The 26,788-nt window shown below is 40.6% G+C and overlaps 4 protein-coding genes and 1 long non-coding RNA gene across 5 annotated transcripts; 1 reads left to right on the forward strand and 4 right to left on the reverse strand.

The window, feature by feature from the left end:
- Nucleotides 1-590: 590 nt before the first annotated feature.
- On the forward strand, nt 591-1,834 carry LOC135349166 (uncharacterized). Its single transcript, XR_010398884.1, has 3 exons — nt 591-733; nt 801-1,073; nt 1,331-1,834. It is a non-coding gene; the product is annotated as an uncharacterized LOC135349166 (long non-coding RNA).
- Nucleotides 1,835-1,996: 162 nt separating this feature from the next.
- On the reverse strand, nt 1,997-26,786 carry LOC135349165 (RNA-binding protein PNO1-like). The gene is made up of 7 exons (XM_064547662.1): nt 26,553-26,786; nt 25,949-26,098; nt 25,668-25,751; nt 25,483-25,543; nt 25,289-25,406; nt 9,493-9,563; nt 1,997-3,190 (listed from the first exon to the last, which is right to left on the reverse strand). The coding sequence occupies exons 1-7, from the start codon at nt 26,739-26,741 to the stop codon at nt 3,123-3,125; spliced, it is 741 nt and encodes a 246-aa protein (XP_064403732.1). The 5' UTR covers nt 26,742-26,786; the 3' UTR covers nt 1,997-3,122.
- LOC135349162 (uncharacterized) lies at nt 12,151-14,809 on the reverse strand. The gene has a single exon (XM_064547659.1). The coding sequence runs from the start codon at nt 14,587-14,589 to the stop codon at nt 12,883-12,885; it is 1,707 nt and encodes a 568-aa protein (XP_064403729.1). The 5' UTR covers nt 14,590-14,809; the 3' UTR covers nt 12,151-12,882.
- Nucleotides 15,021-17,621, reverse strand: LOC135349163 (uncharacterized). Its single transcript, XM_064547660.1, has one exon. The coding sequence runs from the start codon at nt 17,102-17,104 to the stop codon at nt 15,479-15,481; it is 1,626 nt and encodes a 541-aa protein (XP_064403730.1). The 5' UTR covers nt 17,105-17,621; the 3' UTR covers nt 15,021-15,478.
- On the reverse strand, nt 18,557-20,510 carry LOC135349160 (uncharacterized). The gene has a single exon (XM_064547656.1). The coding sequence runs from the start codon at nt 20,456-20,458 to the stop codon at nt 18,731-18,733; it is 1,728 nt and encodes a 575-aa protein (XP_064403726.1). The 5' UTR covers nt 20,459-20,510; the 3' UTR covers nt 18,557-18,730.
- Nucleotides 26,787-26,788: the final 2 nt, after the last annotated feature.

Raw genomic sequence — 26,788 nt, forward strand, 5'->3', positions numbered from 1 at the left:
TCTGATTTCATATCCGCTTCTGTGATCAATTTAAGGGTGCTGGAACACCTACGCCCACGTACGCCCACACACACGTTGCTAGGGAAAGCTAACTATGAAACTACCTGCAGGGGAGACATGGATCCTTCACAGGATTATGAAGCAACACTCTACTAGTGTGCATTCCAAAAATGGAGAGGAAAGGATGATGACAACAGATTTTACACTTGATTTTCATCATATAGCTAAAAGAAGTTCCGCTTAGGAAACCAGTAGAGCTATGGACTTGATTGTTTGTTTGCAGGTGCACTACACACAGTTCTTCAACATTACGAAGAGCTTTTGTTGTAAAATCCCTTTGTTATCTATTTATGAGAATTTTTTGTCATGACACACCCTCTAGAGAAAAATCTAGACCGTATATGGACAAAGTCAGCCCGTAACTTTGTTCACCTTACCTAATTATAGCAGCATGCTAAATATAGACCAAGTCCTGTACGTAGATAGTCAGATCGAACACTTTTTATATCTGGCTCTAGCGTACGCGTACGCTAGAGTATAAATTAAGACGTAAGCCTGTAGACCACGCCCCAATTGCGTGCGTAGAGTGCAGAATTAGCGTTGAAGATCAAGAGCCATTTGTTAGTAGCCTGAAGAGAAGAGATAGGCAACGCTGGGGCTACAGACAGCGCTGACAATTGGCTGGCTCATAGACTTCTGCCAGGGTTGGCTGCTGTTTTGATGGACTTTGAAGGTAAACTATGAACTAGCTTTGCTAGCTTGATACACAGGGCCTTGCTTTTCACTCCCTTCCCCTTCAGAGCTTCCATGAAAGCCTGTGTGTAATACCACTCTTGGACCTCAGTGTCACCAGAGTGCTGTGCTCCAGGCCAAGTTGGACCAGTCTCTTTGTCTGGGCTGCAGTAATGCTTGGCTTCCCCGGGCATCAGATTGGTGGAACCTCCGCTTTTGTGAGGTCCACACAGCTCCATCTGCTTATTAGCAGACCGAATAGGGAGGTTGGGGAGGCAGCTGATCAGTGAATGGTGTGTCGTAACTGCCTCCATCGCCAGGACATCTGGAAATGAGCTTCTGTGAGTGTGACACATAAAATAAATAATAACACAGATTGCCAACCTTCCAGACGAGTTCCTAGCGTGTTTGTAAGTATAGGTCCTCCATCCCAAGTTTTTTGCCAGAAAGGTGACTGTCCCCTTCATCTGGACAATACATGTGCATGTACAGTGAATAATTATGTAGTGGCACCGGGTCAGGTAGAATCCATCCATAGGAACCAACTTATTTTTGTCATCACCTCTGTTCACAATATTTTTTTCGTACCTGACCACAGGACCATTCTGCTAACTTGGTGGCAAGGATCTCCAGCTTCTGAAGGATGCGATGCCATTGTGTGCTGGAACATGGTGGAAGACCCAACCAGCCACTCAACCGGACGTATCAACATGCAGGTGGCCATTGAGGAGAAAGGACAACACTGGATAGTGCCATGAACAGCTCGAATCGTGGATAGTACACGTCTAAAGCACTGAAGAGAAACGTCTCCACTCGACACAAATGAAGACAGTGTGTATTAACATTAAAAGACAATCCAACCTGCTGTGTGACTAATGCTAGTTGAGGAACTCGGACACTCGTGCTGATTGTACTGAGACTGGGGTCTATTGGCACACTTACGTTTCTCCCATCTACTACTGAAGGCACTCCTTTGCTACAAATCTGGCTCTGTATTTATTGGATTGTGTTATTTTGTTATTGATTTATTAGTTTGTGTAGCTACCTGATTTTCTTTTGCAGCTTGTAGTTAATTTAATTGAAGACATTCTCACAAAACCACTATGTTGTTACTTGTGGTTACTACTATACTAGCGCACGCATTGAAATTAAATACTGCGTGTGCAAGTCTCAGGATCTAAACGTTGCATTTTTGTGGTTAAATTATGTCAATTTGTTACTATGTGCGGGCACCCTTAAGAGTGCAAACTAAACTTGTCCAGCATTTTAATAGCTATTCATCAGCGCAGAATAATCATGAGTTCTGAAGAGCTAAGAAGAAATGTATTCTCCTCTATCCATATGAGTAGCTTAGTGAGGACCGCACAAGCAAGCATCACCTATCCTAGCTGCTCATTCTGTGGAGGTTGCGCCATCAATCCAAAAAGTTCTCCGAAGAGAAAAGTCGCTCTATGTCAAATCAGCCTCTACACAAGTGTCTCCGATTCGTTCATCATCTGGTACAAGAAGCAAGAAGAACCTAAAGGAATTTTGTGGCTGCATAGCTGTTGTATTCGCAGGGGTCAAGAAAGCAACATTGAACTAATTTCGAGAGGCTGTCGTGGTAGATGTTCATACACACTCAAGTTTGCAACCCCTTCTGCAAGTGAGGAATGGTACAGATTGCTCAAGCAAGAGTCTCGTAAAACTCCATCATTTGGTGAAGATGTTTCTGGAGAACCAACAATCAATGGGAGTGCAAGTGACATCACATCTTTGGACTCCATGCTCACTGAAATTTCTCCTCTTAGTTCAATAACTGAGCTGAACTATTACAGTGAAAGTGATGAGAATAGTGATGATGGAAGCATTGTGTCCACGACAACTCTGACATGCCCCGAGACAATATCCAAATCAAAAAAAAAAAGTCGCTCAAATCCATCTAAAGTTAAAGTAAAATCGGTGTTTTCTTTGCAAAGCCTGAGCAGAAGCAAGAAGCCGAACCACACCACGTTAAGTAGCTCTGTATCTGTGAATACTGTTAAGGTGGCTCCGTTGGAAACCATCAGTAGCACAAGTCAGTCCACTCCTGATTTTGACAATTGGGGACGGTGGTCGTGGCCTCTCAAAGCATAAACTATAGGAGTTCGTTGTTGTGTGTATTGACTGAAATGTTATTTTCAGTATAATCTGATTGTATGTTTTATCTGTTATTTGCGTTGTTTTTCTTTTTCTTAAACAGTTTATGTTGTGCGTGTTTTATCATTACACACATCATCTCAAAATTGCATCTCATCAGTTCATGGTACCCAACACATGTTGACTTCAAATTGACATAATAATAATTTATTAAACATCTGAACAAAATGAATGACATTATACTTTAAGTAGGTACAAAGTTTGCAGGTCAGTTAGAATCGTTCTGCCCCTCTGGTGGCCACTGCTTTCATGCTGCCATACACTTTAGAAGGAGGACTCCCTGGGGGGTTAGAGTGAAGGGTAAGGACAACATTATGACATTCAATCACTTTATATTTATCTACGTAAACTTCCTCTCAATAGAAACCAGAAACAAAATACTATCAATAAACAGATCCAATGGGGAAATTGAACACATGTATTTAGTCACATGATACATATCAGGATGTCCTGGGAATGTCTGCACTTCTAAAAGTATGCTAATCTCCAAAAGGTACAGATACCGTATACACCATAAACTAGCTTGCACTTCAACCCACGTTTGTCTAAAAGAGGAGGGCTATTATCATGAGCGTGCAGGAATGGCATACCCTAAAGGCATTCAGAGTGATTGGTCCCCATAGAAGGAGAAGGCTATAAGACAACCATTGGCAAGGCTGGAATGACTTGCAATAAGTAGACACTTAGACTGCCAGCTGGGCCCTCTATTGTACTCTCCCTTAGCAACATTCCTAAGTAAACATGAATGCTGATCGTTTAATGCAGAACAAGAAAATGCACTTTATAAGCTCTTGTCCGTGACATCAATTTTGACAGCTCAAAAAACTATAAAAACAGTGCGAGCATAACCACAAAAGAAGCAGAAACATAATGTCTGAATGATGCTTCATGCACACAGGGTTTCTACAAATTGATAGGGGGACCATATAATGTTAGTTTTCTGGTTCAAAACAAGTCTTTATCACCAATGTGCCGTGATTGACACTAGGCCTCAGGCAGGGTGAAATGTTAACACTGCTTGAATACCACCTTCACACTGGATGTATCAACATGCACGCCAATAAACACCTACAATAAAATCAGCTGCTGTAATTTACGCCACACGTGTAATTAGGTTGTGCGGAGGACTTGGTCTAACTTTCACAAACCATTGCCAAATTGGTATCACTGGAACCTTAGTAGAGACAAAATAAGCTCAATCTAATCTTTGCTCAAATATTAGGCTCAATTTTATAATCGCTTGAGGCTATCTTGTAAGAGCTAGAGGCTATCAATGATTTGTACAGTACAGGTCTAGAACATGATCAGCTGAGATTGTGGTCAAGTTTGGCCATGCTTACATTCCCACAATCAAGGGAAGCTGTATATACAACAGCTCATATTAGACTGAATCACGTCATGGTAAGGCGATACCGACAGAGTGTAACGGTAGAGAGTGGGGTGTGTGAGAAGAAATACTTTAATCTCCAGCGAGGAACGTTAACACAATTACGTACGATTTTAATTAATTCAATTATCTGATGAGCTAGTACAGTACGCCACTATAATAATTATTCATCCGTACTTATTAATATGCGTAGATTTCCTTGTGTGTAGGAGTGGGGGCCACTTATGTACTTATGTACGGGATACAACAAATTTGTTAAGCTTGTGAATATTACATATTCAACAAGTGTACAAATCAGTAACAGCTGTACAGTATAATACAGCTCCCTGGGGGTAGACTAGGGTGGACACTATGTGAACACTCCTTACACAGAGAGCTGTTTGCACACATCTCATTACAGAGCTATGGCCAGTTAAACAAGGCATGCACTACTGGCTCACTACAGCCGCATGCAGGAGTCACATGACTAATAGCAGAAGCCTGTGAATGAAATAGATCAAAGCTCTAGAGAAACCACCTTAGACCATGTACACCATTGTGTATGCATTGAGCCCTGGCCACCACCCGAACACGAGAATAATTATTAGAACCTAGCGTAAGTCTTCTGTAGAAAGTACAGTAACTGAGACACACACACATTACACGCAGGCAGGCAGGTACACTCACTCACTCAATATCAATTCTTCATTACATTGTACATAACTAGGTTGTACTTGCTACAATGTATTAGTTACTGCCACAAACAGCATCTACATGTACTAGTATTGAGAGAAACCTGTTGTATAAAGCTTCTAAGAAGTCAGTCTATACATCATTTCCTTCCTGGGGCTATAGGAACAATGCTATTCATTCCCAGAGGAAACTAAAAGGTCTACAATTCCCCATATATTCAGTTGAATGTCTGCCACCTGTTGAGACTATTACAGTAATGAAACCTGACAAGTGTCCACCATCAGGAGATATCATTTGTCATCCTATACTACACTATGGGTATCTGAGACACTGACGGAGTGAACTGTGTGTGCATGTACAGATCACCATGGCCACGCATGCATGTTGAAGTTTGTACGCACGCACGTACATGATGTAAGTACACAGCTAGCTACATGTAGTCTATTATTAGGTTTCTAAATATATAATGGAGCAGCTAATGCGTACGTCAATTATCAACGGCCTAATGGGTAATATAAAGGGACATTGATTTGAGCTGTACGAAATATGCGGAGTATACCACCATAGTCGTCATAAAACACCCAACATGATATACATAGTGACAACTTAGATTATGATAGCTATGTGTTTAACAAGCTGTGACGTATCAACTTGTGTATTAGCCGATTAAATTAAAATACAAAAGATACCGGCATGTCTTTAATTAGAACAATAATCGCTTATTGGATGCAGAGAAGGTCAAAGGTCGGTTAGCTCATCACAGCTATTACGCACACTGAATAATTAAGAGGTCAAAGGTTATTAGCTCACTACAGTATAACCTCTAAATGGTCATACACACGTACACACACATACATCACACCACATCACACCATTTGCATCTAACAATGGACGTTGATTACAAACACTGATAGCTAGTAATTGAATGGTTTGTCGTACCTGATTGTCACACACCCCCATACACACACACCCACACACACACACCCACACACACCCTACACAAGTGTGCGTGCGTCCACAATACACATAGACTCTACAATTCAATAGTTATATCCAATGATATGCATACAACCGTCACCATGGTACACAATCAACAGTTAGTGTGTAGTCTAGAGCAGAGTGGCTGTAAGTGTGCTCTATCATTATATTAATGGTGTGTTTGGGTTAGGTGGCATAACACCAGAGCCCAGACACACAATAATACAGCTGCAGGCAGATCTCACCTGATCACAGTTATCATCCTACCTATATAACCAGTGTTTGCAATCAACATCCATTGTTAAGAACTTACAACAGAAACCGATGATACGGATTCAGAGTAAAGTTCCCCCTAAGGAAGGTGTAACCCGTGAGAGCTTTGTTAATTCTTTATTGTTAGTGAGTAAATAACTAAGCAAACACACGCATTGGGCATTACATCATACATGCCCTGTATTGTACGCATTGGGCATTACATCATACATGCCCTGTATTGTACGCATTGGGCATTACATCATACATGCCCTGTATTGTACGCATTGGGCATTACATCATACATGCCCTGTATTGTACGCATTGGGCATTACATCATACATGCCCTGTATTGTACGCATTGGGCATTACATCATACACGCCCTGTATTGTACGCATTGGGCATTACATCATACATGCCCTGTATTGTACGCATTGGGCATTACATCACACATGCCCTGTATTGTACACCACAAAGTGATATGATTATAAGATCAATATGTTCTTATTGATTAGTAGGTCGAAGCTCTCAGCTGCAACTTATTAGTGAGACATGACTGAGCACTACTAGACCGTAACAAGCCAAAGAAAACAACGCTAAAATGCGGTTAGTCGCCAACCTTTGAACCCTTTGAACACACACAAACTGAAAGTTGACACTTGATATGCAAATTGAATCAGTTTAAAGAAGCACCTCTCCTTTGATGCAGATAGACAAGGAATGGCAGATATCTAATATTCACCACAAAAGCGTTTGGGGGGCCCGCCGCATATTTGCATAAGTAAGTGAACCTTCTTAGTTAAAGCATGTTTTCATTCCAACAAATCAGAGTTGTACTAAACTTCAGAATTACATGCTAAATATAGATAATTACGTTCATGGACTACTAAAATAGCCAAAAATAATAATAATCATTACTAGAGGGAGGAAGTAACGTGATTCATATATGGAGTGTATACGCCATGAATCCAGTACGCGAACAATGACAGAGGCTGGAGGAACCCCAATAGGGGACAGGGTTTATCATAAACTCTCATAAAATGAAAATAAACAACTATACAAGAGTTCACATTCATAGGTACATAGACAACAAGGAAGAGTGTGCTTACCAAACACACCCTAGCTACAGCAACAAATATTGGACTTATATCTAGAGAGGGTTTTGGGTAAGTTAAACTTGAAAGGCTCCAGTAATGAATACAGACAGGATCTGGAGTTCTAGTAATGCTAGGAATGTGGTTAAAGTCACCCCATGGGACATCTGACCTACCCTCCACCAGTGTAGCTACATGTATCTATACCTATCAGCCAGCTAATCCCCTCCAGTCTGAGGCATGCATTCAACAGCATACCTACACCAGCCCAGCCTAATGAGCCTTTATTCATTAAGGACCCCCAGACTAGAATGGTAGCGTAGGGCACTTTAGATGGGACCCATTAACTTCGTGGACAATTTAATGACAGGCTAGTTACAATGTAAACAATGTTTGCATAATGTGTACGTGTTGCATAAGCTATTGGGTTTATACACATACACATGTTGTGTACTGTTATAAGTCACATAAGCTACCAAACTTCTGACAGATGTGTGTAGCACAGATTGACAGAAATTACAAACCAAATAGCTATCATGAGAAAAACAAACTTTGCAGTTTCAAGATAATAATTACAATGATTATAGATGCAGTATAGATGCAGTACAGATGCAGTATAATTATAACAGGGAAAAGGCCAAAACTAGACAAAAAAACTGAATGGGCTTGTTTGTAAGAATTGACAAAAATTTCGACTTAATGAAATTGCTCCAAATGACAATGATACCTCATGGGAGTAAGAACAACTAGACCTAGCTGTACTAGCTATGAAATATTTTCAGCTCCATCACACACCTAGACCTAGATAATCACATGCCATATCACTAGTTCGAGCATCACACATTGCAAACACCTCGAGCGTTGATCACTTCGCAGAAATAAAATCACAAACCCAACTTAGACCCAACTTAGTACTAGTAATTACACACGATCCTTGCCAGAACACAATAGTTAGATCGCAAAAAGGGTACATTTTTCTGCTGATTTAGCTCATTGCAAAGGGGTTTTCAAGCAAAATATTCCAGTATCATAGTTCCTGGTATTAGTTGCTGAGAAAGTGTCATAAGCAATTAGCAGTAGAGCACCAGTGTTTACAGAGTGTTATCAACTCCTAGGTTACTAGTACATCATAAAGGGGGCCACAATCCATCAAAGCCGCACAATCACATACCAACCCATTACAGCTGTGTACTTCATACCAGCACAACACCAACAGCAAGGAAATGGGGTCTAATTACGCCTCAGAAACATGAAACATCCTCATAACTAAAGCTTCATATTTCTACCGTCTGTTGCGAATGTACAATGCATGTAGCCGATGATTAAAACACACCATCCCTCTAATGATGCTTTACAAACAGTTTGAGGGTGTGTAGATCATTGAAATAAGAATCGCTCACCCCCACTCGTGCTACAAATTGGTTGGCAATGGGTGAACAAGACTAGAATGCCAGGGAATGAGTTGGAGGGGTGGTGGGGGTTGGGGGGACTACCCACCTTGCCTTGAGGCTTACAGTCTCATGGGTAATAACATCACAAACATAAAGGCATAACTTTAACCATTCTCCAATCTAATTTGCAGTCAGGTCACTCCAGCACACCCACCAGCTACTACACTCTAGATGTACACTGTACTCCATTCATGATGAGAACTAACACACATGAGTACACACACAATCACACAATCTACCAGGTGCCACACAACAACAACTACAATGTGTACAAGACAAACTGAGGGAAGGAATACTTCACCATGCATTTGTAGCTAGCCACTATAAGTGGAATTATATTTCAGGGGCAATTCAATTCATATTAAGCACTGGAAACAGGAAACCATTTTCCTCCTGATTCTCAGGGTGTCCTAAACAAGGGATTGCACAGGTACTAATTGGTGGCAGTGATTTTTGGTACAGTATAACTAAGAGAGGAAGTGGGTCAAAAAAAGGTCAACATTCCCACAGTCACTTTCATTTCCAAGCAGCTAGGGGACACCCTTGCTTAATTGTGTGTGTGTGTAGAATAATGGGAGTTTTATAGATATACAGTTCAGAGTTCATAATTATTATGTCTGCACTAGAGACTAATATATACAATACAAGGGACTGCATCATTATTATGTATACGTAGTAAAGGGGCTTTGTGTAATGCAGTCTGGTTTCCTGTATCTCAGTGTGATGTAGTCTTTATTACTAGCTCACCTAGTATAAGGCTGCATATGGCGTTCCTCGCTATCCTGATGTTTTGGAATGAGCCCAGAATGTGGATTTTACTGCACAGGAGAGATGAGAAACACTTAAATAAAAACATGACAAAACTATAAGTGTCTGTACATACAAACGTAGCAGTATTTTTAATACTCTTGTTCAGATATGTCAGCGATTGTTTTGTGCGTGTTAACAAGTTGAGTATAATTATGCATGTACATAAACATGACTCCTCACTGCCCACGGAACATAATAACAGTACATGTTTCAGAGAATCTAATTCTACTGTTGTAAAGCCATTACTAGACAATAGGTGCTACACTATACACAGACAAGTGCACCGCTAATTGGTACACTCAGTCCAAAGGTAGTACTGTGCCGTACTTGAACTTTGGGCAACTAAACAGCGACTTCTCACATAAATTATATACGTGTACATGTAGAGATAAACCAACTGATTGGATCCACACACTAGAGCTGAAAAACAACCTCTACATTTAACACAGTGATCACTAACACATTTCACATTTGAACTCACGATATGATTGAAAACAATTACAATGAATAGCATATACAAAACCTCGATCACGTCCGAGCAATTATAAGCTCTTATTTCAAAATCACACCAAAAAAAAAGCTATCTGTGTGAGAAAGGGACAACACCACGCAAGGCTGGCCAACTAGAGACAGGCTCTCAACATCAACCCAACCTTTGTTTGCAAACTGTGATACCACTATCTGAGTGAACACACCAAATGAATGGATAAATGAATTAGCCTTGTGGTGTTTACACAACAGAGAGTGAAAAGCTGATTATATAGAGGGTAAGTGGTGGTACACTGTGAAAGTGGAGACAATAGAGAATGTGAATACAGCAATGTTGGATAGCTGTGTAATTGAAAACACAGTCAATGTAAACTACCTGAAATAGAAGACTAAGACTGTACAAAGAGGATGTGGTTGATATTGGGTATATGTTGCACCAGACTAAAGCCTTCCGTGCATGGAGATACACACGGCTAGCGTGTGAGAATTAATTCAATTTCTAACAACAGTTGAGCTTATACCTCTTGTTGTGGGGTTATATTTGATGGGGTTGTGTATATGGTATTCACAAAGAGTGTGGCGTCTACACACAACCCAGCACTGCACACAAGTGCTAGCTGTATGCTATTACCCAAGCATCCCTATACAATGTGGCACCTAGACAAAGGGGGCTTTCACAACTCGTTCTTACAGTGCATATAATGTTACGCTACCTAGACGTATAATATAGTGAGCATAGGTAGTCTTATTAGCAATGGCAAATAAGGCACAAACACACAACAGAGCCGCTACTAGACTGGCAGACCACACAGAGGCCAGGAACTGTGGTGGTAGGAAAACAAGGAAAGCAGCAGAATCCAGATTAACGGAACAATCTAGTTATTAAATGTATGTGGGTATTTCCTTTCGACTATAGGTACATTTTGTACACACACACACACACACACACACACGCACACGCACGTGCACACCCCCCCCCAACACACACACACACACACACGCACGCACGTGGACACACACACACGCACACGCACACACAACACACGTGCACAGACACAACACACACACACGCACGTGCACACACACACACACACACACACTACTAAGATGGTATATCTACCCCAGGACAATTGCAAGGGGGGTATATAGACCACAACTCACAAACCAGCTCACAATTAACCTACTTCAAAAAGGTTATCAAAAAAAGGAAGCTAGCTAGTGCACCTGTGATTATCATAGTAATCATGTTCTTTAGCAACTAATTGGAAGTCTGACCAGGAAGAAATTGGAATCAGGCTTTGTTGGTCTTTCATGATGATTGAGGGGCATTCCTGAGGAAGATAGCTAGTGTCTCAAAGGATGGTTACATGCACTACAAAGTACTCAGTATTGATAACACAGGGCCATGGGGTTAGGGCAAGCCAATGCATTGGTGTGTGCACAGGATGCTGGCACTTGGAAAGGTCCCTTTCAGTAAACAACAAATTAGCAGTTGTACAACAACCCAACTACTCTTCCTGTTCAGAGCAGAGGAAGGAAGTGTGCAGTCCCATTCTGACAGGCACCAACAATGGATACATAGGAGCTAGATTGTTCACAGTTCATCCCCACAGGAAGTATACTGCTAGAGCTGCCATGGTGGTGCAATGATTGATCAGTGCATGAGACATGAATAATTCAGACGGATAGCATGTGACTATAAACCACCATATACAAGTACACTATGTTACCATGTCCTTGCATGAGCACACCATATACAAGTACACTATGTTACCATGTCCTTGCATGAGCACACCATATACAAGTACACTATGTTACCATGTCCTTGCATGAGCACACCATATACAAGTACACTATGTTACCATGTCCTTGCATGAGCACACCATATACAAGTACACTATGTTACCATGTCCTTGCATGAGCACACCATATACAAGTACACTATGTTACCATGTCCTTGCATGAGCACACCATATACAAGTACACTATGTTACCATGTCCTTGCATGAGCACACCATATACAAGTACACTATGTTACCATGTCCTTGCATGAGCACACCATATACAAGTACACTATGTGGATGGATACAAGCAGGCTTTAACATTATAGATAACAGGCTTAGTAGCTACTGTAACAGGACAAAATAAAATTTCCTGACAATAAGACACACAAACACAAATAATAGCAACAGATAGAACACACACCAGACAGTGTCCCCCATGACTGCAGCCAGCCTGCAGACAACACACACAGGTGGTGTTGGGCTGTAGATAATCTAATAAGTTCCCACAGTCATAAACAATGTCTAGGGACAAGCTCACAAAAACATTACCTATGAATGAGAGTATACAATTAATGAATCAATTTAGCAGAGCTTCTGAGAGTCAGCAACAAAGCTTGGTAGCTATGGAGTTAGCTATGCTCTGCCTTACAAGGTACTCATTGGACAACACATGTGAGTCACTCCTACTCTCCACAGATCACCTCAGGGCACTAAACACAGCATGAATATTGGACATGAATATCACATGCATCCACTTATGTAGCACGTAGCGCCATTAAAACAGTTAGGAATAACTACTCGTGTAAATATTATAATAATGGGACAAAATGGATTTCCTAATTCATAGAACTGAGAAATATAATCAGACACATGAGCATACGTACATGCAAGGGCTGTGTTCCCAATATAGAGAAGTACTATTACACACACGGAATATACAAGCAAACAAACAGATCAGTTTAGTCATTATTATTAGGGTGACACAATCGAAACTTGGTAAAGAGCATTATCAAAACTTCAACATAATAGCATTACAATTAGGATGACCCTTTACCTATAGTGGGTTTAGGACATTATATTGTTGGTAGTTCTCAGCGTTGACAAATCTATCGGGCAACTGATCGTCCTCCACCACTTCTTTCTTTTCTTTACAACCACAGTCACAATATCTCTTGTACCTCTTGCACACACTGTAAACAATGAACGCTACGAAACATCCATGGGGTATGCTGACTAGAAGAATGGACACATACGCAAGCAAGATAGGACTTTGTACATCCAAACTACCTAGTTCAAATACTACAGCCAACAAAAAGATGAGCAGAGATTCAACCACATTATCACTATACCTCTTATAGGGGCGAACCAGAGCCACAAACACGGTGAAAGAGAATAGAAGTAGCGAGTTCATTGCAAATACCACAGGTCTAAAGGTTCTCGAAGCACCCAAATAAATCACTTGTAATAAAATCAGAAGAACGGGGTAAATGACCACAAGATACTGCCAATTACAACAAGAGCCTTCAGTAGTACCGTCTTTATAACTGGAGGTGAAGTCATCGAAAAATGCTTTAATATAGAGGAAGATTTGAGATCGGCAACAACGCTTAAAGCACAGCTTCATGCACTTCAGTGGATAGCAACTGACGAGTGTGATGACAGTGATGGTAGCTATGGAGAACACAAGAGACAGAATGAGCAGGACAGGATCTGGGTAAGGAGTGGATGGATCCACCCATACCGACAGTTCCACTTGGAAAGCTAAACAAAGATTGTATGTTTCCGAGAAATAAAAACTCGTAAAAACAATAGAAATAATGTTAGACAATGAGAATAAGCAAAAGTTGACAAACACGTTCACAATTGAGCTCTTGTAGTCCCACATTGTCCTTGTGGAGATAAAACATCTGCGAAATGGCTTCCAGAGGATTACCACAGGCTTAAAGTTTCGCTCATGAAGTTTATACAGTACGAGTGTCAAAGCAATGAGAAACAAAGGGTAGACTGCCACTAAGTATTGGAGATACACAAAATGAATGTTTGTGAAAGACGTACTAATGCAGAAAGGTGGAAATACAGACACAAAGTTAAGACTCCAGATACCGTTAAGGAACTCGAGAGCATAGACATAGACCCTAGCAAATAGATTCAGGTTATTTGTAAGTACTCTGCTATCACGTAAAGTCATGAACCAAAATATAATTTGACTAAAGAACACAAAACACCTGAAAGGAGCTCTAGCAAAGGAGACCTGCCAGACCAAGTTAATCAGGTAGAAGATGGTGACGGGTCCGAATTGCAGCACTAGGAACAGCACCCACCACCCAGCAGTGTTGTCAGGGCACTCGACACAGGCGTATTCCAATGACAGTGGAGCCACACCAAATCCTTCCTTACAACGATGACACAGAATGCCCTCTCTGTTGAGGGGATCACAAAACACAGCATTTAGTTCATGAATGGACAAATTTGATGGCAACTCCACAGCCAAGTCAGCAGACACATTTTGGTAATTGTATGCACATTCACCAACAGATACGGTATCATTATCGATGCTCATACAGCTCGCAATATCGAGGTAGGCAGTTCCATCTTCACAGTGTAAGTCAAAAGGAAGGTCATTCCTGCACACACACTCTGAGCCCTTTGCTTGCATCCATGGAGGGCAGTTCAGTTGGTTACAATAGTCAGTAGTGTTGTCATTTAAGCTAGACACACAATTTAATGAAATGATAATCAGTAAAAAGGCAGCAACAGCCATTGGATTAGTTTAATAGCTAACAATTGAATGGACTAGCTGAGCTATGACCTCAACACTGTGGAGCAGCTGCATGCTCTTCCTCTCATGCAGTATACCATATTTGAGAATGTGCAGCCTACACTATAATAGCATCCTTGTTCTATATTGTTACAGTACAACAATTGTCCAGCTCTGATGATATAACAATCTCCTACTGCATGTACAGTGTATGCATGTACAGTGTATAATTATATGCATGTATATATGCATGTGTTACTGAAGCTTGTAGCAGCTCCATATAGATACCCTATATTTAGCTTGTAGCAGCTCCATATAGATACCCTATAAATATAGGGTATCTATATGGAGCTGCTACAAGCTTCAGTAACACTATGCCTTATTCCTATATAGACAGACACATCAGTTTATTGTAGGTTTAGAACGTGTATAGTTACTGATTTGCAAATGACACTGTAAAAGCCGTATTGTGTTTCTAACTAATGTGCATGCTCACTCCTTGCATGTCATTCGTTTCGAAAACTCCCAATTTGCAATCAAAACACGACATACAGTAGCCTCCTACAAACTTAGTGGGTGACATGGACACAACAAGGCTACTAGTATATACATTACCCTCATACATGTATAGTTATCACTGTGGTTGGACCTAAACGGAACTAAACTTATGGCCGTTCAATTTAAATAACTACTGCCATGGTGGGTATTATACAAGAGGACACGAGATGGATTAGGTAATCACAGGACTAGACAATTAACTGATCATACATGCAAGAGCTGTGTCCCCAATACAGAGAAGTACTATTACACACGCAATATACAAGCAAACAGTTAGGGTGACATAATCGAAACTTGGTAAAGAGTATTATCAAAACACACAAAATAATTCATATTATAAGATGACTCTGCCTATTGTGGGTTTTGGGGCATTGCGTTGTGTGTAGTTCTCAGCGTTGACAAATCTGTCGGGCAATTCTTTGTCCTCCATCACTTCTTTCTTTTCTTTACAACCACAGTCACAATATCTCTTGTACTTCTTGCACACACTGTAAACAATGAACACTACGAAACATCCATGGGGTATGGTGACTAGAAGAAAGGCTACATACGCAAGCAAGATACTACTAAAGTTGTGGTGTAGACTAATTATTACAAGTACTAGAGCCAATAAAAAATTGAGCAGGGATTCAATCACATTGTCACTAGACTTCTTGTAGGGGCGAACCAGAGCCACAAACATGGCGAGTAAGAAGAGAAGTAGCGAGTACATTACAGGGAACAAAAGACTAGTGATTATCGAGGAACCCAAAATAAGCACTCTGGATAAAATTATAAGAACGGGGTACATGACCACAAGATGCTGTAAATTACAGCAAGAGCCTTCAGTAGTACCGTCTTTATAACTGGAGGTGAAGTCATCGAAAAATGCTTGAAAATAGAGGAAGAGTTGAGATCGGCAACAACGCTTAAAACATAGCTTCATGCACTTCAGTGGATAGCAACCAACCAGCATGATGACAGTGATGGTAGCTATGGAGAACACAAGAGACAGACTGAGCAGGACAGGATCTGGGTAAGGAGTAGATGGATCCACCCATACCGACAGTTCCACTTGGTCAGCTACACAAAGATTGTACTTTTCCGAGAAAACAAAACTCGTAAAAACAATAGAAATAATGTTAGACAATGAGAATAAGCAAAAGTTGACAAATACGTTCACAATTGAGCTCTTGTAGTCCCACATTGTCCTTGTGGAGATAAAACATCTGTGAAATGGCTTCCAGAGGATTACCACAGGCTTAAAGTTTCGCTCATGAAGTTTATACAGTACGAGTGTCAAAGCAATGAGAAACAAAGGGTAGACTGCCACTAAGTATTGGAGATACACAAAATGAATGTTTGTGAAAGACGTACTAATGCAGAAAGGTGGAAATACAGACACAAAGTTAAGACTCCAGATACCGTTAAGGAACTCGAGAGCATAGAAACAGACCCTAGCAAATACATTCAGGTTATTTGTAAGTACTCTACTATCACGTGAAGTCATGAACCAAAATACAATTTGACTAAAGAACACAAAACACTTGAAAGGAGCTCTAGCAAAGGAGACCTGCCAGACCAAGTTAATCAGGTAGAAGATGGTGACAGGTCCGAATTGAAGCACTAGGAACAGCACCAACCACCCAGCAGTGTTGTCAGGGCACTCGACACAGGTGTATTCCAATGACAGTGGAGCCACACCAAATCCTTCCTTACAACGATGACACAGAATGCCCTCTCTATTGAGGGGATCACAAAACACAGCATTTAGTTCACAAATGGACAAATTTGACGGCAACTCCACAGCAAAGTCAGCAGACACATTTTGGTAATTGTATGCACATTCACCAACAGATACGGTATCATTCTTATCAATACTTATACAGCTCGCAATATCGAGGTAGGCAGTTCCATCTTTACAGGAGAAGTCAAAAGGGAGGTCATTCCTGCACACACACTCTGAGCCCTTTGTTTGCATCCATGGAGGGCAGTTCAGTTGGTTACAATAGTCAGTAGTGTTGTCATTATGCCTCGGTGCGCATGCGCAAGCGAGGTATACGGTAGTGTGTTTGTGTGTCTGTGTGTGTGTGTAGACCGCTACAGCTGCTCAAGGATGAATCAAGTGCAAGTAAGAGTTTCTATAGGCTTCTAGTCATGTTTACTTGGATTTTAATTCGTGGATTTGCAAAATAATGCTTCATTCTCGAGTTATGCCTAGTTTTGCTTACTTGGAATGCCATTGCAGCCTTTTCAGAAGAGTCCGTAGCAAAACTTGTTCACTGAGTGTTACTACTCTACTTAGTAGTTAGCTCTGCACTAGAACGCTAGCTATTGGTAGCTGCAAGAGTGAGCAGAGAGCTGCAAGGCTCTGCTGACTTGCAGCCATTAATTTTAGACTTGAACTTTTGGCATCGATCGTTTTTAACAACAATCATGGTTGATCATTACCCACTATTTGGTTGATTGCATGCAGCAAAATAAAAGATGTTCATCATGATAATAATAATCGATGTGTGTATAAAAGTAGTAGTTTTATGTTATGTAGCTTTGGCACCTCCACCGAGGCATCAGCACCTGCGGTGCTTTCATTTAAACTAGACACACAACTTAATGAAATTATAATCAGCAAAAAGGAAGCAACAGCCATTAGTAACTAACAATTGAATGAGCTAAGCTATATATGCATGACCTCAACACTGTGGAGCAGCATGCTATTCCTGTCATGCAGTATACCATATTTGAGAATGTGCAGCCTACACTATAATAGCATCCTTGCATGTTTTATTGTACAACTATTGTCCAGCTCTAATGAAATTACTATAACATGTCACATTGTGTGAGGACTAAACAACCTGCTACCTTAAGGTGACATTATTTCGCGAGTATTAATTTCTGCTATTTCTGCGAATGAGAGTAAAATCGCAAATTGTACTCGCAGATAATTATGTGTGAGGACTATAACAATCTCCTATGTATTACTACTATACTATGAGTGCCACAAGCTGTTTATTGGCTGGTAGTAGATTGTGGTTTAAACGAGATGGGCATACAAACATGTACATGTACAGAATCAATAACACTATTACAACTATCTAGACAGACACAGATCCAAATAACAACGTTTATTGGGTTTAGAATGTGCATAGTTAATGATTTGCGAATGACACTATTGCATGTCTAACTAATGTGAATTGCCAAAACCTGATATACGGTATATAGCTTCCTAAACTTAGTGGGCTATCTGGACAAAAGATTACTAGTACATTATCCTTATAGTTATCATGTGATTGGACTAAATTTATGGCTGTTCAAGATACTCTATAGAATCATGTTCAGAGATAAATCTGAATGCATGTAACTATATACCGGTGCATGCATGGGTATTATAATTATTACAACAGGACACGAGGTAATTATACAGAACTAAAATAACAGATGATTAACTGATCATACATGCAAGGGCTATGTTCCCAATAATTATAGAGAAGTACTATTACACATGCAATATACAAGCAAACAAACAGATCAGTTTAGTCATTACTATTAGGGTGACATAATCGAAACTTGGTAAAGAGTATTATCAAAACACACAAAATAATTCATATTATAGGATGACTCTGCCTATGGTGGGTTTTGGGACATTGCGTTGTACGTAGTTCTCAGCGTTGACAAATCTGTCGGGCAATTCATTGTCCTCCACCACTTCTTTCTTTTCTTTACAACCACAGGCACAATATCTCTTGTACCTCTTGCACACACTGTAAACAATGAACATTACGAAACATCCATGGGGTATGCTGACTAGAAGAATATACACATACGCACGCCATTTACTAAGCTGTAAGTCGTCCAGACAACCAAGTTCAAAAACTACAGCCATTAAAACGATGAGGAGAGATTCAGTTACATAGTCAGTAGCCTTCTTGTAGGGACGAACCAGAGCTATAAACACGGCGAAAAAGAATAGAAGTAGCGAGTACATTGCAGGCAACACAGATCGAACAGTTTTGGAAGTAACAAAAACAATTGCTCGTAATACAATCAGAAGAACAGGGTACACGACCACAAGATACTTCAAATTACAACAAGAGCCTTTGGTAGTACCGTCTTTATAACTGGAGGTGAAGTCCTCGAAAAATGCTTGAAAATAGAGGAAGACTTGAGATCGGCAACAACGCTTAAAGCACAGCTTCATGCACTTCAGTGGATAGCAACTGACGAGTGTGATGACAGTGATGGTAGCTATGGAGAACACAAGAGACAGAATGAGCAGGACAGGATCTGGGTAAGGAATGGATGGATCCACCAATACCGACGGTTCCACTTGGCCAGGTACACAAAGATTGTACTTTTCCGAGAAATTAAAACCTGTAAACACAATAAAAATTATTTTAGATAATGAGAATAAGCAAAAGTTGACGATTACGTTCACAATTGAGCTCTTGTAGTCCCACATTTGCCTTGTGGAGATAAAACATCTGTGAAATGGCTTCCAGAGGATTACCACAGGCTTAAAGTTTCGCTCATGAAGTTTATGCAGTACGAGTGTCAAAGCAATGAGAAACAAAGGGTAGACTGCCACTAAGTATTGGAGATACACAAAATGAATGTTTGTGAAAGACGTACTAATGCAGAAAGGTGGCAATACAGACACAAAGTTAAGACTCCAGATACCGTTAAGGAACTCGAGAGCATAGAAACAGACCTTAGCAAATACACTCAGGTTATATGTACCTATTCTAAACCTTTTTGAAGAAAATAACCGGAACAGAATTTGACTAAAGAACACATAAGACCTGAAAGGAGCTTTAGCAAAGGAGACCTGCCAGACCAAGTTAATCAGGTAGAAGATGGTGACGGGTCCGAATTGCAGCACTAGGAACAGCACCCACCACCCAGCAGTGTTGTCAGGGCACTCGACACAGGCGTATTCCAATGACAATGGAGCCACACCAAATCCTTCCTTACAACGATGGCACAGAATGCCCTCTCTGTTGAGGGGATCACAAAACACAGCATTTAGTTCATGAATGGACAAATTTGACGGCAATTCCACACCCAAGTCAGCAGACACCTTTGGGTATGCACATTCACCAACAGACACAGTATCATTATCATCCATGCTCATACAGCTAAAGAAATTGAGGAAGGCACCACCTCCATCTTTACAGGAGAATTCTTTAGGAAGGTCATTCCTGCACACACACTCTGAGCCCTTTGCTTGCATCCATGGAGGGCAGTTCAGTTGGTTACAATAGTCAGTAGTATTGTCATTTAAGCTAGACACACAACTTAATGAAATAATAATCAGCAAAAAGGAAGCAACAGCCATTGCATTAGTTTAATAATTTAATGGAGGACTAGCTAGCTATGACCTAATACAGTATGGAGCATGCTCTTCCTCTCATGCAGTATACCATATTTGAGAATGTGCAGCCTACACTATAATAGCATCCTTGTTCTATTGTACAACAATTGTCCAGCTCTAATGAAATTACTATAACATGTCACATTGTGTGAGGACTAAACAACCTGCTACCTTAAGGTGACATATTTTCGCGAGTATATTATTCGGCTATTTCTGCGAATACCGTACCCTCGCGAAAATACGCCCACCTTTTTCTGCAAGAAGTCTAGGCTTATTAGGGGACTGGGCGTTTAATCGCGAACGGCGAGTTTTCATTCGAATATACGCCCATCCGCGGCCTCAAATCGAAGTTTCAACTTTGCTCTATGACAATTCTTATATCATTTTAATACATATAGTATGAACGTTTCATTGACAACAACAATATAATGCATGCATGAGTATGATTAAAGCATGACAAGAGAATGAACATCAAGAAGTGGACTCTTTTGTTGATGTCAGATGTAGCAGAAACCTCCCAAAGGATGGTATATAGGTCATACTCCTACAGAGCAGCTATCAGGTACTTTGTTTCAGAAAACCAAGGCAAGATAACCTGCAAAATTAGCCTGTGTGATAACTTTCTTGGACTTTGTGTTTCCTTTCTCAGCTTATAGGACTACTTGTTCCCTGCATATACATCTTCAAGGACAAACAAGATCCATACAGAGAAAGTTATAATTATGTCTGATCTTGGTAGAGCAACTTACTATAGCTACAGTACTATCTAAAACTTCCTTTTTTCACTAAAAATTAATAGTGAACATGTGGCATTCAGCTACTGCGCATACTCAACTCTTAATTCTGAGTGGGCTTATAATCGAGTGAAAATATACCCTCGTGCAAGAACTTCGAAGCAAAAGAGGGGATGGGCGTTTATTCAAGATGGGCTTATTTTCGCGAGGGTACGGTAAGAGTAAAATCGCAAAAAATTGTATTGGAAAATGCAAACCACTTACGAGTAATTAGAAACGCTATGAATAACATTAATTTCACAACTCTTGAGCAGGATTTAGTACCAGCAAAATGAGCTAAGCAGTGAAATCGCAAACAAATCTACCTATGAAAATATGTCACCTTAAGGTATACTGGTGCATGCAAATACAGAACCTTTATAGGGAAGGCAAAATGTTCCAGGGGAGCTAACACAAAATTACTTCAATGTCACCAACACAACTATCTAGACAGACACATTGCAGTTGATTGGGTTTTGAATGTGTTGTTAATGATTTGCGAATGACACTGTAAAAGCAATGGCGTATAAAAGAAGAGCATAATTCAAATGTGGGCGGATGAATGTGAATTTGTGTGAAGTGCTAAAAATAGAAATTTCTATTTTTAGCACATTCATCCATCAGCCCACGTTCGAATTCTGCTGTTTTGCTGTTGCATGCCCTATCTCCTTTTATGCGTCCTTGCTATTATTATTATTGTGTGTTTCTAACTAATGTGAATTGCATGCGCATACATGCTCACTAATTATAGTTTTGATGGATGAGTTTCTGCATGAGTTTCTAAAGCTTAAAAGGAGCCTGTTCAGATGGTATGCTCAATTCTTAAATTTGGAGAGCTAACCAGCAACAGTTAAGCCTGAATACAGCATGAATATATTAGACATGAATATCATCCCCTATAGATCATGTGTAGCAGGTACTGTACGTTAGAATGATACACACATAAACATTTTTTTACAACAGGACACGAAATGAATTTGGTGACTCCAAGGACTGAGAAATGTTCGCATGCAATGAAGAGCTGTGCGCTCAAGACACTAGCTAGTCTGCCATTACACACAGTCACACATTACAAGTAAACAAACAGATCAGTTAGGGTGACACGTACAATCATTGTAAAATACAAAACTTGGTACAGAGTATTATCAAAACTTCAATTTAGAATGATCCTTTACACAAATAGAGGATTTTGGGGCATTGCGTTGTACGTAGTTCTCAGCGTGGACAAATCTGTCGGGCAATTCATTGTCCTCCACCACTTCTTTCTTTTCTTTACAACCACAGTCACAATATCTCTTGTACCTCTTGCACACACTGTAAACAATGAACACTACGAAACACCCATGGGGTATGCTGACTAGAATAAAGGCTACATACGCAAGCAAGATACTACTCTGTACATCCAGACTACCTAGTCCAAATACTACAGCCAACAAAAAAATGAGGAGAGATTCAATCACATTACAGTAGAACCTCGATTATCCGGCCCTCCATTATCCGGAACCTCGATTATCCGGCTTGGCAGTTTTTTTTTTATCAGATTAAATAATTCAGAAAATGGGCGTGTCCCTAAAATGCGCATGCGCATTGCAGCTGTTACCATGGAGACATGCCTGCTTATCTTCTGCGCATGCGCAGACAACCATGTGGCACTGCTGTTTATCAATAAAGTGGGTGGATCAAGGCGTGGTTTATCTATTCGATTATCCGGCATATTCACTTATCCGGCCTGCTTCTGGAACCAAGGTGTCCGGATAATCGAGGTTCTACTGTATCACTAGACCTCTTGTAAGGGCGACCCAGAGCCACAAACATGGCGAGTGAAAATAGAAGTAGTGAATACAATGCAGGCAACACAAATCTAAAGGTTCTCGAAGTACCAAAAAGAATCACGCGTGATATAATCAGAACGACGGGATACATGACCACAAGATATTGCAAATTACAACAAGAGCCTTCAGTAGTACCATCTTTAAAACTGGAGGTGAAATCATCGAAAAATGCTTTACTATACAGGAAGATTTGAGATCGGCAACAACGCTTAAAGCACAGCTTTATGCACTTCAGTGGATAGCAACTGACGAGTGTGATGACAATGATGGTAGCTATGGAGAACACAAGAGACAGAATGAGCAGGACAGGATCTGGGTAAGGAGTGGATGGATCCACCCATACCGACAGTTCCACTTGGCCAGGTATACAAAGATTGTACTTTTCCGAGAAAACAAAACTCGTAAAAACAATAGAAATAATGTTAGACAATGAGAATAAGCAAAAGTTGACAAATACGTCCACAATTGAGCTCTTGTAGTTCCACATTGTCCTTGTAGAGATAAAACATCTGCGAAATGGCTTCCAGAGGATTACCACAGGCTTAAAGTTTCGCTCGTGAAGTTTATACAGTACGAGTGTCAAAGCAATGAGAAACAAAGGGTAGACTGCCACTAAGTATTGGAGATACACAAAATGAATGTTTGTGAAAGACGTACTAATGCAGAAAGGCGGCAATACAGACACAAAGTTAAGACTCCAGATACCATTAAGGAACTCGAGAACATAGAAACAAACAATACACCCTGGTTATTTGTAACTATTCTAACAGCTTGTGAAGACATTGACCAAAATATAATTTGACTAAAGAACACAAAACACCTGAAAGGAGCTCTAGCAAAGGAGACCTGCCAGACCAAGTTAATCAGGTAGAAGATGGTGACAAGTCCGAATTGAAGCACTAGGAACAGCACCCACCACCCAGCAGTGTTGTCAGGGCACTCGACACAGGCGTATTCCACTGACAATGGAGCTAAACCAAATCCTTCCTTACAACGATGGCACAGAATCCCCTCTCTGTTGAGGGGATCACAAAACACACCATTTAGTTCATGAATGGACAAATTTGACGGCAACTCCACAGCAAAGTCAGCAGACATCTTTGGGTAATTGTATATACATGTACCAATAGACACAGTGTCATTATCGACGCTCATACAGCTAGTAGCATCGAGGTAGGCAGTTCCATCTTTACAGGATAAGTCGAAATGGAGGTCATTCCTGCACACACACTCTGAGCCCTTTGCTTGCATCCATGGAGGGCAGTTCAGTTGGTTACAATAGTCAGTAGTGTTGTCATTTAAGCTAAACACACAACTCAATGAAGTTATAATCAGCAAAAAGGCAGTAACAGCCATTAGTAACTAACAATTGAATGAGCTAAGCTATGCATGACCTCAACACTGTAGAGCAGCTGCAAGTATCCCATATTTGAGCCTACACTATAATAGCATCCTTGTTCTATTGTACAACAATTGTCCAGCTCTAATGAAAACTAGAACAATCTCGTACTGACGCATGTTCAGTACAAAGCTACAACGAAACTACTTTAGTAACATCAACCTCCCCCTCCCCCCTGTTTGATAAATGGCTCCGGAACTCGTTCAGTTGCCATAAAACTGGAGTTTCGTCAATCTAATTTCACTACTTTTGTGATTTTCTGAAAGCTTAAAAGACACCATCAATGTTCATATTTGGGAGATCAATTATAGCCCATGGCCCAAGGCGAAATTATGGCTCCAAACACTCACTTGAAAGGATTATTTCTAGAAATTTGATCATTAGAACTAAAGTTATGGCTGTTGAAAGATGTTCAACTACAGTGGTTTGCAGAACAGTTGTCATCAGAGGAGGTACGACAACACCACGTGTGTGGGCTATGGAATTTCAATCAATGGCAGCAAAAGTAAAGCAAAAGTAATGTGGGTGTGGTCTACATGCTAACGGCCACTGTTGATTGAAATTCCACAGTCCACGCACGTGATGTTGTCGTACTTCTCCTCTGAGTTGTAGTACTTTCACTCACGAGTCATGAATCATGACAGCAACTTTTAAATGAGTTATTCCCATGAACTGCATGCGTTGAGCTGTACCCCACCTTTAACCTCTGAATAATTATGGTGTAGCTTCCCGCAAGAAAAAGAGTAAGTTCAAACTTAAACTTATTCTATTATTGTACAAATTGGCTCACCTGTCAGCCAGCACGATCCTGGTCTTAGTGACGTTCTCAACAGTGAACTTTGTCTTTCCTCCACTGCCGGCTATCCGACCAATGGCACGAGAGAGGTGGTCTCCTTTCAATGGCTTTACTGGAGGTAGGAGAGAAAAGTGACGTGAAACTAACAACTGTACGTGATAAAATTAACTTGTTATCTGTCCACCCACCATCAGTGACTTCAAAGGAGTCGATAAACAGATCGTCCAATCGAATCAGAGCTAGAGCATCCTGTAATAAACAAACTTAGTTATTAGCAAAATCAAATTGTATTGTCAAATTAAGACAAAGACAATCAAACATCGTACACGTACACATACATAACAGCTAGCTTTGTTTCTACTAGTAACTGTACCTCCACTTCAAATCCCATCATGAAAGCTCGCACAAAGTCAGCTGATTTCTGAATGGCCCCAGGGTCTGTAGTCACCTTTGATGTCTGTAACGTAAGAGAACAAGTGCACTACATGTATACACAGCATTGTGATCCAGTATCACTTCGTACAAGTGCCAATGGATTATTGAACAGTGGACATGATATACATGTAAGGGGTTTGATATCTCTTAGGAATGCAACTAGAGTGCATCACAGTGCTAAACTCTGGACCACGTATGCCAAGGCGACAGTTCTATCACCTTGATTTCAACGCTCTTGGTTTTGAGGTTGAGTCTCATCTGTAGCTTGAGGTGCTCCACAACGGGTGTGAATATCTTCATCCAGTTCTCCTTGAGGGGCGTGAATCGATGAGGCGGAACAGGGACGCGACGAATCTCAGGCTTACCACCCTGCAGGGAAAGAGTACCGTATAGCCGGTAATTTGCTATAATAGTGTCAAAATTTTACAAAATGATGTGTTGCAAAAATAAATATTTGTGCACTGTAGCAAAGTCAATGGCAAACCAAATGGCAAACCAAATGCATTGCATACTGTACATGTACACATTGTAACTAATGAGCTTGTGGTTGCTTTTGAGCATGGTACAAGCTCTCGTTCATTTCCTGTAACTATGTATAAACAGTGGCTTGTGGTAGTTAGGGTATGGTACATCCAGGAGTAACAAGATAAGAGCAAGAGCAATAGCACTCATTTTTTGGATTAAGTCAGATACACGGCACCAGATGTTGATTTACAGTAGTAGGAAGGGGTTAGAGTTAGCTAAGGCATAGTTTAGGGCATTCCGTTGCCGTGTATCCCATATCATATCATTTTTAGTGGACAAGTGTAGACGATATACGCACTAGAGCGGTGGTGTCATCCACTGGGGGGAATGCTGGCCTCTTTGCAGCTGTCTCCATGAGTGTGACGTCCTCCTCTCCTGTGTCCATGTCTCTATCCTTCCTTCTCTTCCTACTCCTGACCTCCTTGAACCCTGGGGCCTCTTTATCAGTAGCCATTTCAACAAAACCTACACTAACTTCTTCTGCCATTGTAGTTATAGTTACTCCACGTGGGTATATTTTGATTACGTCATTTG

Source organism: Halichondria panicea, chromosome 15, assembly GCF_963675165.1.
Source record: "Halichondria panicea chromosome 15, odHalPani1.1, whole genome shotgun sequence".
In the NCBI taxonomy this organism is placed as follows: Eukaryota; Metazoa; Porifera; class Demospongiae; order Suberitida; family Halichondriidae; genus Halichondria; species Halichondria panicea.